Source organism: Sinocyclocheilus grahami, unplaced genomic scaffold (genome assembly GCF_001515645.1).
Source record: "Sinocyclocheilus grahami isolate Dianchi unplaced genomic scaffold, SAMN03320097.WGS_v1.1 scaffold180.1, whole genome shotgun sequence".
Lineage (NCBI taxonomy): Eukaryota > Metazoa > Chordata > Actinopteri > Cypriniformes > Cyprinidae > Sinocyclocheilus > Sinocyclocheilus grahami.
Genome location: NW_015505359.1, coordinates 722,294 through 740,109, shown reverse-complemented (window position 1 = coordinate 740,109; position 17,816 = coordinate 722,294). Strand labels below are relative to the sequence as shown.

At 36.8% G+C, this 17,816-nt stretch overlaps 2 protein-coding genes and 1 pseudogene across 2 annotated transcripts; 1 reads left to right on the top strand and 2 right to left on the bottom strand.

Moving 5' to 3' along the window:
* Positions 1-4,510, bottom strand: part of LOC107594197 (radial spoke head 10 homolog B-like) — a 7,570-nt pseudogene extending 3,060 nt beyond the window's left edge.
* A 1,747-nt stretch (positions 4,511-6,257) lies between these two features.
* LOC107594169 (mismatch repair endonuclease PMS2-like) lies at positions 6,258-12,162 on the bottom strand. The gene is made up of 15 exons (XM_016284131.1): positions 11,534-12,162; positions 11,224-11,363; positions 11,055-11,141; positions 10,396-10,498; positions 10,047-10,230; positions 9,805-9,972; positions 9,255-9,352; positions 9,029-9,128; positions 8,843-8,927; positions 8,254-8,406; positions 7,325-8,171; positions 7,070-7,237; positions 6,885-6,985; positions 6,630-6,799; positions 6,258-6,478 (listed from the first exon to the last, which is right to left on the bottom strand). Exons 1-15 carry the CDS (start codon positions 11,545-11,547, stop codon positions 6,341-6,343), a joined length of 2,556 nt encoding a protein of 851 aa, XP_016139617.1. The 5' UTR covers positions 11,548-12,162; the 3' UTR covers positions 6,258-6,340.
* Positions 12,163-12,178: 16 nt separating this feature from the next.
* On the top strand, positions 12,179-17,249 carry LOC107594196 (eukaryotic translation initiation factor 2-alpha kinase 1-like). Its single transcript, XM_016284159.1, has 11 exons — positions 12,179-12,627; positions 13,165-13,332; positions 13,445-13,581; positions 13,693-13,730; positions 14,031-14,403; positions 14,496-14,607; positions 14,993-15,099; positions 15,923-16,052; positions 16,263-16,342; positions 16,494-16,727; positions 16,858-17,249. The coding sequence occupies exons 1-11, from the start codon at positions 12,456-12,458 to the stop codon at positions 16,975-16,977; spliced, it is 1,671 nt and encodes a 556-aa protein (XP_016139645.1). The 5' UTR covers positions 12,179-12,455; the 3' UTR covers positions 16,978-17,249.
* Positions 17,250-17,816: the final 567 nt, after the last annotated feature.

Sequence of the window (17,816 nt, the reverse complement as noted above, 5' to 3'; positions counted from 1 at the left end):
ATATAACGAGAAAATTAAGTCGTTATAACGAGAAAACCAAGAAGGGAAAAAAAAAATAATGCATGGCCGCTTAGAACTTCCGTAGGTATCTAACATGAACAAACAGTGAACATTTATTACAGTAAAATGTTATTACTTTGTTTACATTAGTTAATACAAATACAGTTGTTCATTGTTGGTTCACAGTGCATTATAATGTTAACAAACAACTTTTGATTTTAATAATGCATTAGTAAATGCTGAAATTAATATTAACTAAGATTAATCAATGCTGTAGAAGTAGGCTAGTGTTTATTCTTAGTTCATGTTAACTAATGAAACCTTATTTCCAGAATATTGTTCAAATTGTTACTGCCTTTAGTTATTATTTTGGAATAAATATAAAAACACGATGAAATGTATAATTAGTATAATATTAAATACAAAATTGAATTATATTTGTTCTTTTTTTATGTAATATTTATATAAAACTGCATCCTCATTTTAAAACACCACCGCATGCCACTGATATACATGTGTGTGTGTATGTATATATATATATATATATATATATATATATATATATATAAAAAAATTTACATTTTAAATTACTCAATTTCTGATAAATATTTCAGTTTCACAATAACTGATATCTTATTAATTTACATGAGTTTTCCAGGTCTATAAATAACACTTTTAAAATCAGGTTACTTCATATATCCAAGCTTTCCAAGGCAGTGTGAACCCTAGTTCTTCAAAGGAAACAACAGTTGTTGAGGGGTCAATTTAAATGCTTGTTTTGTCTTATTTTAAATCATTTAAAGTAATTTGAGGCCCCTTTGGAAGTTTGCTGAGGCCTCCCACTGATATAGTGACAAGACTGACCATCAAGAATTGCATTTAAGTCAAACCTTTGAAAGCAATCACAGGACTTTGGCTTCGCTCCATCTCCTCAGATTGGGATGACTGAAACATTTCAAAAGGTGAGACCGCCTTAATGGTTAGCTTTCATCCCAGCTGAGATAATTATCCACTTAATGTGATACTTAGTACAAAGTCTCTTGAGATTTGTAGATATGACTATCAACATGGGAGAAAATGCCAGAAAGGAATGATTTCATTCTTAAAGGTTAAAAAAATCAATTTAAATTATGTAACTATAATTCCGTGAACGAGGACATTAGGACAGACAGCACAGACCTGAAGTGAACTCAGTACAGTGTCCTGATGGTTTGTGTCAGTCTGGCTCTCAGCATCAGTTTGGATTATATGGCCTTTCACCTCAGTACAGCCCAACAATGCCTCAAAGAACTCCAGAAAGCTCATCTACAACCAAAATAATTTATCATGTCAAATCAACATCATCAACCAAAATATCTGAGTTCAGCTACTGACCTCCAGGTCCAGGTTGCTGTAGGTTCCATCATAAATTGCAGGACTGTCCACAGAGAGGATCTCCAACACTTTAGACACGGTAAGCTCAGTGTCATACAGACAGGACTATGCAAAAGAATCACGTATGTATAATTCTTAATAAGCTGAAACTAGGTCAGAGTAAGAGGCCTGTTACCTTAAGCATCCAGACAAGTTGCCTTACAGTCAAGGCTGGGTCAGACTGGATTGAAGTGGCTTCACGTAGAGCCTGGTAAATTTCCCAGCATCTTTCTTAGTAGTTATATGCAACTGCAGCTTGGACAGGATGGCAGAACAGGCCATAAAAAATAGTTTTTAAAATAGATTCATTATCCATTGTAATAAAAATAATAAATTGCGTATTATAATTATTAATTAGAATTGATAATTATTTACAGAAAATTAATTCTAATAATTATATATATATTCTCAGAATAAGTAATGATAGTACTATGTCTATATAACAGGGACTTTCAAGGGTATTGATTAGATATCAAAATACAATCTTTATCTCTCTACCTTTTAAGTGTTTTGCATAGGGAATGATGTTCTGCCTCATGAGCTTTGATAAACATGTATGTTGTTAGAGGACCTGAAACATGCCAAAGTGATCTGTGACTTGATGGAAGCTTAAAAAAGAAAAACTTTTTATCATGGTAGGAATATACTCACTCAATATCTTTGTGGCAAATATGATATGCTACAATGATAATATAGCTGATACACTCTCGGTAGAATGGCAGTAAAAGGAGAATGAACCTCATCTAAATCCAGACAACAGGCAAAGCTTTTAATTATGTGTAATAGATTTTGTGACAAAAGAGCAGCATCATCACTCAACATTCTTATGCTCAAAGGCATTACCATACCATTGAGAAGACGATCCATTTGCGCTAATGTGATTCCATGCTGGTGAACATTACAGTCCATGAGAAAGCGAGAGAACTGCAGGTGGGTCAGTGGGAATACTATGTCTGAAGACTGCTCATGTCCAAGGCAGCTGTAGAAGCTGTATATTTCCCTTAACAAACCAATGTGTCTCAGTACTGCAAACTCCACCTAAACAGATGTAAATAAAATACTAGTTATACACCGGTTTGGCTCTGGATTTACCTTCGGATTAATCTCAAATTAGGCCAAAGACCCTGTTTAAACTCTTGATCTCTGTGGGCCTCAGGGAATTTACTTAACAGGGTTTGGATGTTCAAAACCATGTCAGATCCAAGCGGTGAGGAGTTTGTACTTGACTGTGAAGCTCTGTTTGATGAATCACCTAATGTACAGAGATAAACAGTTAGATTAAAGAAGACCATTAAAGGGGTCATATGATGCGATTTAAATTTTTCCTTTCTCTTTGGAGTGTTACAAGCTCTTGGTGCATAAAGAAGATCTGTAAAGTTACAAAGACTAAAGTCTCAAATCCAAAGAGATATTCTTTATAAAAGTTAAGAGTCAGCCACGCCTACCTAAAACGGCTCGTTCTAACACGCCCCCACATATCTATGTCACGATGTGGGAAGATTTGCATAACGCCGCCCAAATGTTCACGCAAAGAAAGAAGGCTTAAGTTTTATTCTCGCTGTAGTATTGTTGCTGCCGCCACCATGTCGTGAAGGTGCTGTGTGCTTCGTTGTGAAAGTGAAACTATTTTGTTTGGCCTTCCAAAAGAGGACGATATCGCTTCGTCATACCTGGAGCTGATCCGTGCTGGTCGCTGAGGAAATACTTCAACTTCGCACTGTGGATCGCCGGATCGGCTTTCACCCTGGACGAAGCGGAGTCCAGCCCGGGGTCGTCACATGTGGTTGCCGCAGGCATCCCAATATGGTAAGGGACGTTACATTTCCGTCACACGCTTGAGGAATTCGGCCAATCACAATGCACTGGATAGCTGGCCAATCAGAGCACACCTCGCTTTTTCAGACCGATGAGCTTTGTAAAAATCGACACGTTTCAGAAAGGCGGGGCATAGAGGACAAACAATAATGTACAGTATGTGGAAAATAATGTCTTTTTTAACCTTAAACCGCATAAACACATTTCATTACCAAATACACAAAATAATGTTCTTTTTAGCAACATCATATGACCCCTTTAAAAAAAAAACCGTAGTAGGGGATAGTACACCACATAATACACTACATTTTTGGAAACTAAACCCTGATCCTGATGAGTTTTTGTAAGAATGACCAACTGTACATTATGTACTAACAACATAAATGAATAAATGGACCTTAATGATTCATTTGAGTTTAATACCCTAAAGATTGCAAAACGTTAGAAGTCAATTAATAAAATACTTATTTCAAGCAGGGTCAGTAGTTGGACATTTGAGAAAACCAGTGACAAGGGGGTGTATTTTATCAGCAAGAATGAAATACAAAAAAAAAATTGTTTTTTTAGTTTTGTGAGGAAAAGTTTTGTTTCATGTTCTTTCCACCCTTACAAGGTACATACAAGTTAAACAGTTGTTATTCATTGTTTATCTTTATAATGAAAAGTGCTATACAAATAAATTCGAATTTACCTGAACATTTTCTAAAACCATGGGCTTAATAGAGACAACATTTTCACAACATTTCTATTTACACATTTTTAATTTTCTAACTAAGATCTGTTGAGCAATATATAATGTAGTGATTTAAGTAAGCTATTATAAATTTTAATTAGATTTAGATTTTATACTAGTGTCCCAGTTTAGTCCTGTCGTTCATTAGTCACCTTGTAAATGTGGCCACCTTGAAAATAAGCAACACTTTCTCCATGAAACACGTCTCCACTCTTATCACCCTCTTTTCTGAGGGAAAAAGATTCATAAACAATATCAGTCAACAAATCTGGGTGTTATCATTTTTGCAACAAAGCGTTTCTAACCTTTCCACGATTATATGATGAAGAATGGGAGCTTTACAGCACTGATCATGCTCATGGTTCGTCTGATGGTCATTCGTGGGTAGAGAGATACGGCAGATGCGGAACTCGACGAGTCTTGCACATCGTCAGGCTCTGCGATGGACTCTGACACCAAACTGGACGTGGAGGACTCTCCCAACACTTTACTAAACGTTGGTTCTGGTGTAGATCTGTTATAACTTTTCATTTTATATCCTTTAGCCATCGTTGGTGAGAGAGGTAGAAGTATTCGCTGATACACCAACTAGCAGGAATCCCAGTGGAGTGTAGTAGTAAACCGGTACTAGGGAATGGTAAGTACAGCGAGTTAGACTTGCCAAAATAATTAAGATGAATGCAAATATTTTAATATGACGGCAGGCCTGGGAAAATCGTTACGTTTCTTTACTCCAGTAAATATTTCTCTTGATAGGTTTATTTTTTTGAAAGTCAGCTTTTGTAAATGCACATTTAAAGGGGTGGTTGATTGCGATTAAATTTTTTAAACTTTAGTTAGTGTCTAATGTTGCTGTTTGAGCATAAACAATATCTGCAACGTTACAAAGCTGAGAGTTCAATGCAAACGGAGATATCTTATTTTAAAATTCTTAAACGCTGGTAGGGACTACAACGAGCTACTTCCCGGGTTCGTGACATCACAAACCCAGATAAACCCCGCCCTCAGGAAAAGGCAGCAAAGGGGGCGAGGCCATGCTGTGCTGCTTTAGAGAAGAGGAAGAGAAAACTAGAGGTGCATGTAAAAATCTATTCATATATGAATCACTATTCTGTCTTCTAACGATTCTAAAGGATTCACAAGTTTCAAAATCAATGTTCTAAAGCAACGGTTCTTAATACTGTTCCTTGCATCCCCCTGCTCTGCATCTCTCTCATATTCAGATCCTCAGCTCTGTTCCATTTTTACACTTATATTCACATAGCTATGAGAAGCGTTAAACATGGACACACATGCGGTTGCTGTACTGTATTAAAGATTTAATCAGAATAAAAATGTATATTAAAAGCTAACATAAGCAGTAGCATTTAGAAATAACAGCATATCTAAAAGTATGAGACAACAAACAAAAAAACATAGGCCTACCATTAAAAGCCGTGCTTGCACAGGTTCTGCACGATCCTCTTCAATAATATCCTCTGCTTCTCAATCGGGCTCAAACTAATATAAAAGCGATATTAATAACTACGCTGTTTACAATACAACCCAAGCACATGCCGCTGAGGTGAGGTGCGGGACGGTTAGACGCGCACTAGAGGCGGTTTAGCCAATCACTACACACTGGGCTAGCTAACCAATCAGAGCCCATCGCGTATTTCTGAGGGAGGGGCTTCATAAAAGAAAGAAATGAACAGCCCATTTCTCAGAGAAGGGACCGAGCGGTGTGGAATAAAGGTAAATTATGTGAAAAATAATGCGTTTTTTAAAAAACGAAGCATTAACACATGTTAGACTGCACCCCATAAACAATCAAGCCTAGAAAAAACCCAGTGAACCACCCCTTTAAAGGAACAATTCACTCAACAATGAAAAAATCATTATTTATGTTATTATTTACACTTTTTATTTTGTTCCAATTACTTTCTTCTGTGGAAGAAAGAAAAGAATACTTTAACCAAACTGTTTTTGAGGACCACTGACTTCCACTGTAAGGTGAAAAAGTAATATATTTCTCAAATCTTGTCTTTTATGTTCCACAAAAGAAACAGCCATACAGGTTTAGAATGACATAGGGGTGTGTAAACCATGACAGCTTTAATCATTCAATAATTATTCATATTCTGTAAAACTCATGCACAAGTTGGTTATGGATTTGGACCTTTAAAATCTACTCACCTTAAAGAAATAATTTATCCATAACCAAAAAAAAAAAACCCAGTGACATTACAGTTAAATAATTACAATAATAAAGCTGCAAACACATAATGAAAAAGTTAGTTTATTATAAAAACTACAAATAATAAAATCCTTTAAACAATATTGTTTGACAGGCACTATGAAATTCAGAACAAATGCGGCAAAAAAGCAGGTGCTTTAGTCCTAAGAAATCATATCCAGATTAGCAAGGTGTCTCATGGTGGGTCTACCATGTGGACAATTCCAGGGCTGTTCAATTTCCCCCATGTGAAGCACAAGTTTCTTCATTTCACTGGTGTTCAGGGCAGTGCCAACCATCACCTGACAACAACACAAACATGCAACAGCTCAATCACAGACTCTGTTCTACCTTACAGGTATTTACTTGGGTACAATTGATAAATAACAGACAGGTAGGTTAGAACAGGGCTAAAAAATATTCTTGACAAGAAGAAACACCAACGGCACTCACCGATTTGCGACATGCCCTGGATGCAAACATCTGCCTCACACGAGAAGGTCGACACATGATTCCAGGACTGTCGCTAAGCATGAAGATGAGTTCTTCAATGTCACTTGGGCCAAAGGTCCAATTCTTGCTTGTAGGTAAAGACACCAGCTTCACCCTCTCCATAACCTGAGCTGAAAAACACAACACCATCCCACATCAATCTGGAGGAAAAGGTATCATGTAAGATATGAAACACTACTACAGTAGATAACCCACCATCCTCATCAATGAGGAGGTCAAAACCATTCTTTCTGAAGATTTCAAGGTTTTCCATGAGCACAGTTTCACTGATAGCTGGGAGGTGGAGACTTTGTGGACTGCATATTGAAAGAAAACAATAAGTTAGCTTTAAAATAAATACATGTTCCCAGTTTCACTTGTCTCTGCAAAGTCTGACTTACGCTATGAGTCGCTGTCCCTTTAAGACCGTATTCTTTTGTAGCATCTCAAAATTGTACTTTTCGTCTGTGGCATGCTGGTCAATTATGAAAAGGTCAGATTTCAGCTTGGTGATAATAAAACCCAGGTTGAACTGACCAATGATTTCCATATCCTTGAACATATCTTTGCTGTAAGAAAAAGTTGAAGCTTTGTCAATGGCATATAAACTTGATGATTTTGGTACTTTAAGAGATCAATCAAAAGATCAGTATAACCTCATTTCTTTCTTAAGCTCGTCCTCAGCACTCTGGTTTTCACCAGGGTTAATATTTGCCCTGAACCGTCTATATTTTGGCTCTTGATCATTGTTCTCTTTCTTCTGAGCCTGCAGCCTCTGCATCCTTTTAGAAAGTTCCTGCAGAGAAAACTGCAAAAGCACTGTTTTCTTCTGTATGCTGACAGGTGAATCCAATTGCGTAGAAGCATTCTTGTTTTTAGAGTCCACCAAACTGTTTTGTGCTAGAGGTTCAGCTTCATGTCGAGCTCTTTTAGCTTCAGGACTGGAAATTCTGTCCTGGTGTTGCTCTGACTCTGTCTCCGGCACCAAAGGTTTATAACTCCAGAACTTCTCATCTACGGGTTCATCGATAGTCTCAGCTTTAACATCAGTTTCATATATACTAGAGTGTAAACCTGACTCTGAATTGTTTTCATGTAAAATCCGTGGATCATCTTCAGCTGAATTTTGGTTTGCAGCCTCAGAATCTTCAGCATCACTATCAAAGGTGCTTTTATATTTAGCTAGACAAACAGTTGATTTTTTTATGGAAGAAACGGCAGCGAAACTTGGAGAGGACTTTAAAGGTGGCCTCATAATGTCTGTCATTTTTTTAGAGCAGCTCACAAAGGAAAACATCTTCTTCTGAGAAGAACCAGAACAGGCAGCTTTATGACTAGACTGCTTTGACCCAATTCCAGGAAACTGATGGTTTGAAAATGCTTCTTTAAGTCGAGCAAGCCTGATGGAAGTCTTTGGGGGTTCATCATCTGGAAGTGCTTCAGAGACAGAACCTATTTCCCGATCTTCTGAACCAGCACTTGTCTCGGTTGGTCTACACAAGTCTTGAATGAAGAACAACATCAACATCTGTAATAACACTTCAAGACAACATATGATATGTCTTAAAAGGTCTGATGTACTTACTGGTAATTGCTGGAGTAATGTGATTGAGACTGATTTTATTGACACCAGTCTCAAACATTGCAATGAGTGAGCTTTTCAGAATTGCCAGCAAGAGTTTTTCCTCTTGTAGAAGGATCTGACGTTTGTCTGGAGTCACATTCACGTCCACACAGTCTAATGTGAAACAAAGAATTAAAACTTATTGATAAATGACAAGTATCAATCAATTAAGTGCATTTAGCATTTATATTTTTGAATAAGTCTCTTTTGTTCACCCAGGCTCCATTTGTATGATAAAAAATGCAGTGAAATATTATTACAATTTAACATAACTGGTTTCTATTGCAATTGTTTTAAAATTCAATTTATTTCTGTGATTGTATATATATATATATATATGTATATATATATATATATATATACACTGTATATGAATTTTTAATTAATTGAAAGTTTAGAAGAACAGAGTTTATTAATAATAAATTTTTTGTAACATTGTAAATATTTTACTGACACCTTTCATCAATTAAAATCAAATGCTACAGTAGTGTAACAGTAGTGTACACTTTTATATACAATTAAATTTCTTTATTGTTCTGTCAAGTCTTACCTGAAGCAACAGTGATGTTTAGAGCGACAAAAGGGTATTGATGCCGATTGTACATGTGATAAACCTCATTCACAAGCTTGGAGGCCTGCAAATATTACAAAAAAAACAACAACAACGATGATGTTATACTTATTATATATAATTATATGAACACAAAAAAGCATACTTAAAAAAAAGAGACCACACCTTTACTGGATCACAGGGTCTTTTATTTATAAAGAAGAACTGTCTGTCAGTAGCACTTCGACCAACACCATGATCCGCTTGTGACACAAACCCGTCAATGCTAGAATTTAATATCATCAATAACGATCACTTTACACAGGAATATTCCAAGTTATAAAATGGTTTTCATTACCTTATTTGCAGAAAGTGCACAATCAAATTCATGTGTTTACACAGAAATACTCACACAAAAAGGTCTTTAGGAACATCTACCTCCCTGAGACCATAGTCTTCCTTAATTGAGTCACCGGGAGACATTTGTTGGAAGGGAATCAAACTTTGTAGCTGTGGATAAGTAAAAATGTGAAATACTATAATAAATAATAATAAAAGTACTTTGTTATGATTATATAACAAAGTGTGTTCTGTTTGTCAATATTGGTGTAAGAACAGTGTTGTCAAAAGTACTGATGTCGGTACTGAAATGTTAAAAATGTGACCATACCAAAGCCGCATCTATCGGTAGATCCCTAATATATCTGCGCATAGACGGATCTGATGCAATGAAGTAATGATCATATCATTGTAGCCAATCACAGACATTTCTGTTGAGCGTGTGATCACAATGGCCAATCAGAGGTGTTAAAGAATCCTCTCAACAGCGCTCAAAATGCTAGTGGGAAATGCTGGTATTGTCACATTTTTTAAATTTCAGTACCGACATCGCTACTTTTGACAAAACTATGCAAGAATTTCACTTCTTAAATTATCCACTACAAAGAATAGGTCATTCTCACCTGTTTAGGTCCAAACACAGCTCCAATGTTGTCTCTCATGCTGTTACTCTCACTGGTGCACAGTACTGTGGTGCGCTTGCCTTGTCCCGTCTGGTTGGCGCATGTAATACGCACACCAGTGGAGATGATGCAGTAGGACTGCAAGACGAAAATCATCTTGGAATATTCCTGTGTAGAAACTCTGGTTAATTTCTTTCTAAACATGGATGCAAACCCCTGTACCCAAGTATCTCCCAGCAGACCTTTTTGATGTTGCGCTGGAACTCCTTGTGTCGGACAGGTAATGTGGAGAAGAGTTTCTGCAGAGTGACAGTTGTGCCATGTTGGCGGGGATGCGGCACATGCTGAGTGAGATGACCATCATGGTCATACACCAGCCGAGCTCCGATCTGAGCGCTCTCATGGCAGGTCACAACACTAAGATCACTGCGATCATAAGTTAAAACAGTGTACATTAAGGAATCACTAGTGGATAGAGAGATTAATAAAACAAGATATCAGAACATGAACAAATGTGAGATCATCATTAAACTATACTCATCACACTCATATTGTAAGAATTAAGAGGACAAATCCAAAGTAAATTGTTACCTAAGAGCACAAAGTGAGCTCAGAGCTTCACCACGGAACCCAAACGTCTCCACGTGTATCAGGTCGGAAAAATCTCTTAGTTTAGAGGTGTGATGTTTTAAAGCTGCAGAAGTTGAAAGGACACAATAAGTTACTACCAGTTAGAAATTAGAAATCATTTAGATTTTATAATGTTTTTGAAAGAAGTCTCTCATGCTCACCTGAAATGATTTGATCAAAAATGCAATAATAAAAACAGTAACATTGTGAAGTATTATTGCAATTTAAAAGAGCTGTTTTCTATTTTAATACATTTTAAAACATAATTTATCCCTGTGATGGCAAAGCTGAATTTTCTGCAGCCATTACTCCAGATCTTCAGTAAAGCAGCAAAAACTATTTTCAGCATTGATAATAATCAAATGTTTCTCGAGCACCAGATCAGCATATTAGAATGATTTCTAAAGAATCGTGTGACAGTGAAGATGAGAGCAATTGCTGCTTAAAATTCAGCTTTGCCATCACAGGAATAAATTGATTCATTTAAAAAATATGAATAAATGCAGCCTTGGTAAGCATAAGAAATATCTTAAAAAAAAAATCTGAATTATTTCAAACTTTTGACCGGACGTGTATGCATGCCACAGTCTTTTATCTCTAATGTTCACAAGGCAACTTACTTAGTCCCTCAAAGTTTTGCTCCTCAACACCTTTTCCATTGTCGGAAACTTCCACTAACTCTATTCCACTGTCTTTTAGCTTGACATCTGTATGAAAACAAAACACTTGACCAAATGTAGCGTGACCTCAAATGCAATGTTTCCTCATGCTCTCATCCCTTGAGCTCACCGACATTAGTGGCACCAGCATCAATGCTGTTCTCCACCAGCTCTTTCACAGCTGTGGCCAGACTCAGCACCACCTGTCCAGAGCAGATCTGATGCACAGACTGTTTGTCTATTGCCTTTATGGCTCCAGCAGAACCTGTGCTAGGAATTTAAAACGCAGAATATGAAGGGAAACATTAGTGAACAGCACTGTACAACACTATAGTAAACAGTATGTCCAGAATAGCAGATCATCTCTATCAGTCTATTATTTCTCGTTGTTCTAATGTAGCAAACTACTAAAATTAATATGCAAAGCTATAAACACTTACCTTGAGTCTGACATTTTTTCTATAGCAATATATATGGTATCAGTCACAGAATCTTAACTTAAGGGTTGCATTTGAGGTGTTTTGATAGCTTCTGCTCCCTGCGGTATCCAGGTCAAACAAGGAGCTGAGTTTTCATTGCTCAGTGTGAAAAACCAATGCTTCGACAAGGAATTAGTTCTGATGAACTATAATGGAACACACTTCAGTATTTCATATGCAATAAACATGCGCACAACGGAATAGCTCTCTGCCTCTCTCTAGACGTTTCCCGCGGTGTGACGCACAACGTCAGGTCACCACACGTTTTGCGTAGCATGTGATCAACTGTGTACACAAAGTGCACTGTTTCGTCTTTCCGTATTAATGCGTTTTATTTTTTATTGTTTCTTATTGATCGGTTACATTTTATTGACGTGTCGGATTGTGATGCATTGTAATAAAACTAAAGTACCGACTTTAATGCATTATTTTAAAACGTTTCATCCTGTACTGTCTATGGTTTCATCATCCTGCGCGTGGTTGCCTGAGTAGGGACTGTGTAAAAAGTTCAATTCTAGTATTAGACGAAACTGACACTGAAACAACAACATTGTTAAGGTTATTTTCTTGTAACTTGTGTTGTTTATGGAGATAAAAGTATGTAGAAACTACAGTAAATCAATCGAATGATTATTCGATTAATGTTTAGATGCATATTATCATAAGTTGTTCATCACATGGTAATAACTTAGAGATACTTCCTGACTGTTGTCCGTAGAAACATGGCGGGTCACTGTCGGTGTGCGGTGGTATTTTTATTCGGCCAGTTTTAAAACGTGGAAGTGGGGTTTGGCAAATTAAAAGGGCTGGGTTTTTTAAATGTTGGCGCTTCTGAATGGAGCTACTGAATGGGATAAACCGAAGTGTCTTTTAGCAAAAAGTCATGTTTCACACAACAGAGAGACTCGGGGCTGAAGAAAGTTCGAGTAGCGGTGTAGTTTCCACTGCTAACAGCCGTAGCTTTCATATCCGACGGGGCCTTTCCACTCAAGACAGAGGACCAAGAGGAGGAATATTCAGCTGGACAGATACGGAGGAGGACGTCCAGTTTGATAGTGAGTCCACTGCAATATAAAGTGCAGCCCCTTTCATTCATGACTGTAGTCATGGCTAGAGTTTGGGCGTATAAGCCTAGTATTAATTAAGGTTATTTACTCTCTTTGTATGATAATGGCTATAAATATCATGTGCACAATCTGTCAAAGTATGTCCAAACAACTAAATTGATTGAATGCATTTTTAAGATGTCCCTCCTCCAATATTTCATCTGTGCTACTTATTAGGGGTGTGGGGGGCAACTTGAAAAGCTGATAAGTTCATTTAGACCTTACCCACCCCAACTGTACACTGAAGATGCAGCATTGGTATATTTCTCTTTGCTCAGCTGTTAAGAGAGTACCGTAAATGCTTGGTGTCTAAATGGATTCAGGGGAAAATGACATTATTGCTTTAATAGCCAAAGTTATTGCAGAAGGTAAGAAATCTCGAATCCAAGTCCTTTTTAGACTCAGTTTGGTTAGTTTTCACTTATTTTGTGTATTTGATATTCAAACATATAGTATTCAACGTTTTTAATTGTCATATAAATGTAGCCTCAGACTCGGACAATAACTGTGAAGTGTTGCTGGCGGGGAGACAGTATCCATCGATCCAGGATTTTGCCTCTGCCATTCCCAACCAACTGCTGCTGGGATCTCTACTGGAACACTTGTGCTTTGTGTACGAGAGTGATCCTACACGCTCACGCATGCTGTTTAAGGGTAGGTTGATACTGCCTTATAAATAGGCACCTTTTGTTTATTTTTTTTAATAATCTGTTTTTTTTTTTATTTGTCTTACATTTTGTTTTCTCAAATGCCTCTGGTGTTTCAGTGATAGGCCAGCGTTTAGCAGCCATGAACCTCCTGTCACCACTGGCTATCAGTGATGAGTTTAGTACGGTCCGACTACAGCATAACCGGGCATTCACAGAGCTCCTGCACGCGACCAGCTCATCTCTCTTCCCCCAGGTAATCCGACATAATTCATCATCAATTTCATTCATTTTTTTAATGTCTTCTATGCAGCTGTTGCTTTCATGAACAAAAACTAAAAACCTGTTCATCTTTTGGATTCTGCAGGAACATAGATACTTGAATACAGAGGGCCAGAGCCTAAGGTGAAAACTTTTACACTTGTAGCAGCTCCACTTACACTGCTTTGTAATATACACTACTGTTCAAAGGCTTAGGGTCAAATAGGATCCGATTTTTTAAATGTTTTTTAAAGAATCTCTTATAGTCACAAAGGCTGCATTTATTTCAAATGTAATTGATTCCTGTGAAGGCAAAGCTGCATTTTCAGCAGCCATTACTCTAGAAATCATTCTGATATGCTAATTTGGTGTTCAAGAAATATTTCTTATTATTATCACTGCTAAAAAACAGTTGTGCTGCTTAATATTTTGGTGTAAATTTAGACATATTGAAAATGTTACTTGCTTCAGGTGTACACAGGAAAACACTATCAGCAGCAATGGATCGTCCATTGTTTTTGAACATTCTGAAGAAGCAGAAGCCAAAGAAAATCAGGTTGCATTAGAGAGCCTCTCAGTGAAACCCTCAACTTCAAAAGAAGAGATGGGACATGCTGTTTGCCCAAAAAATGTCCGCAACCCACAAAACTTTGTTCCATGTGTGTTTCTGGGAAAGCCACGTGCTACAGTGAACAAATGCCCTGCAGCTAAATGGGAGAGCTCAACACTCTCACTCAGTCAAAACAGACTGGAATTGAACAATAACTCTTACATTGATATGGACACTGCTGAATGGTCCGAAAAGCAGGCACGCGAGGTATATGGTTCACTAAACACTGAATGTAACAATTGATTTAAATGAGGAAATCGTTTATGTTTTTCATCATTTTTTCTTGTTCCTGTCTATAGGTTCAATTCCACTTAATGCTTTATATACAAATGCAGCTGTGTGAGCGATCTTTGAAAGACTGGATACATGAAAGAAACTTAAGGACCACAGAGGGACTCTTGATGTTAGTAGGTGAGATCACTTTATTCATATGAATTTACTATAGTTCACAGAGGAGTTTTCACTTCACATACTTACACTACACACAGTCTGCACTTCTTTCTTTAAATGCCATTAAATAGGTACTTTTTTGGAAGTCTTATAAATTGCTCAGATTCCCTTCCTTTATATTATAACACTTATATAACAAATATAGTAGTCACTTACATACAGTACACCTGTTTCCTGTTTTTGCATTGGCTGACACATTGGTTGAACAGGAAAGACAAGAAAAGCTGATTTCCAGAGCATACAATGGACTTACAATCACAGATTATTTTTTTTTACATTCAATCACAGCATATAATTGTGTTGTTTGATTATTTTAGCATTTTTTAACCAATACATTGATCCACAGATCCTTGTGAGTCAGTTGACTCTGAACACGCATTGAAAATTTTAAAGAAAATACTTGAAGGAGTGGAGTACATTCATTCCCGTGGTATTATGCATAGAGACCTTAAGGTATATGTACTTATTTTGTTGGTTTGCATAACTTGGTATTATTCACCACACAAATATCTAGTACATGTCTGGCTTGAAACTGTAAATGCATTAGTCTGCATGGGAGGAGACCTAGTGTTTTGATAACAGATATTGGGCTGGTGTGGCACAACAATTTGCAAAACAGGTTGGACTTTTGCAAAGCAACAGTATACAGCCAGCATGGCATTTAACAATCAACTATTTCAAAATAAAATAAATTGCAGATAGTCACTTTGACAAACACTCTTCTTGTCCCTCACAAACAAATTCTATCTGTTTGTCACAGTAAGGTAACACAGTATTTCCAGTATTTCTCACTCATCTCTTCTGGATACTTGGTCTTATAAGTATGAATTGCTTTCTTATAAGTATTTTTAATCTATATAATAGTAAACCCAAATACCACTTGGATCTGCACACATTTTTTTAATAAACAAAAGGCTAGAATACACAGTTACCTATGAAATTCCTAAACAAATGTAATTATTTTTAAAGCGATTAAAATGTTAAAACTGTTTAACAAAATAATTTTGGATATTTATTACTGTGGATCTTCTATTTGTGTAACAATAAAAAAATATATATAAAAAAGATTTAAAAATTCATTTATAATGCAAAATCTGTATGGGAACTGCACATTATGGGTTCTCTCCACATAATTTTTTTATTTATTTTAATCAAAGAGTTTTTAGTCCTAATAGCATCTCAGTTTCGATTATTTTAAGGTTGCTCACACTTACTGTTTTTATAGTGTCTGTTTGTTGCAAGTTTGTTACAAGTATATTTATTTATTTATTTACAGCCTAGAAACATTTTCCTTCATGGACCTGAGTGCCATGTGAAGATAGGGGACTTTGGATTGGCTTGCCGGAACATAATAATGGACGAACATGAGCAGCGGCCCTCCAGCTCTCAAGCAGGTGTAAACACAGGTGACAGGCCTTGCAACCTCTTCTGTATTCACAAGAGTATTTTAAGTTATTACAAATTCTGAACTATAAGATTTACTAATACATTTTTACATTGATTATTCTCATTTTCCCATTTGTTGCGAAACTACCTCTGATTAATTGGCAGGTAACAGTAAATGGCAGCAGTGAACTAATGCAACATATTATTTCTCATTACACTTTTCACACTAGACTCAGCTCACACTAGTGGAGTGGGAACTTTTGTTTACGCTGGCCCAGAACAACTTGAGGGTTCTCACTATGATTCAAAGGTAAGAAAAAAATGTAAAGTTACAAACCGTTATAATGTAAAGTCTGCTGTTTTTTTAGGCTGGACTTCGGTGCGTGGCTGTTTCATCTTAGACACATACTAAAAATGTGGTAGTAAAAACTTGATGCTCAGTATTTGTTTCATTTGTACAGTCAGATCTGTACAGTATAGGAGTGATTGCCTTTGAGTTATTCCAGCCATTTGGGACCGAGATGGAGCGTGTGCACACACTTGGAGAACTACGGCAGGGCAAGATCCCTAACACTCTATCTAAAAGCTGGCCACTTCTGGCCAAGTATATCACCCTACTGACCAGCACTGATCCCTTAGTGCGACCAAGTGCATCTCAGTTACTTCAGAGTGACCTCTTCAGCGCCAATGACATGGTATGTGTGTGACTAATGTTTTTTTTACCCCCAAAATGGAACACAAACCAAAAGTTCATGTATTTTAGTTACTTTTGTTGCTTTGAAGAAACGTTTGACCTTGTAACTTTGTTTGCATTCTTTATTTTAGGTTATTCACAGTTTGAAACGCAAGCTTGATGAACAAGAAGAAGAAATTGTTCAGCTCAGGAGACAGATCAGTGAGCTACAGATCTCTCAAAATGCAATACACAGTCCAGAAAATATATAATAATAGTCACTCTTTTGAAATGCCATAAGTGCTCAATATTTGTATATATTATATGAATTGTTGTATGTGTGAGTGCAGCTCTGCTTGTATGTATATAAATGAGTGCCATATTTAACTTGACAAAAGGTTTGTAAAGTAAAGTCCCATGCCAATGGTGCATTAGTCTCCATTTATCTGACTCTTTAAAGCTGAGTAAATATCACCTCAAAAGTAAATAGTACCTCAATAGTATTCTTAATAAACATGAAAATTATTGCCCAATTATGATGAATATTAATAATACCCCAAGGTATATATATATATATACTAATGACATGTTACTACAGAAATATTTATCATTTTAATACTTAAAGGGGTCATATGATGCTTTTTTAAAGATCATTATTTTGTGTATTTGGTGTAACAGAATATGTTGACATGCTTTAATGTTCAAAAAACACATTATTTTTTAAATACTGTACATTATTGTAGGGCCTCTCTCAAACGCTTCGTTTTCTACAAAGTCCCACCTTCCGACAAGCACAGTCTGCTCTGATTGGCCAGCTGACCTAGTGCATTGTGATTGGCCGAACACTGCAAGCACTCGTCGGAAATGTAACGCCCCTTACCATAATCGTAGCTTCAGCTTTCAAAATAAATGTGAAGACAGTAAATAATGTCATTAGTTTTACCATCAGTTCAAGCCCGAAAGGGGAACAGAGTCACATGACAGACACAGTGATGAAGCTGGTATGTGTGCAGTACACAAGCCACGGTTAAGACAGCTGACTCCACTGTGATGTGAGTTCCCCCCTCTCCCCCTCCCTCTCCCTCTCTCTCTCTCTCTCTCTCTCTCTCTC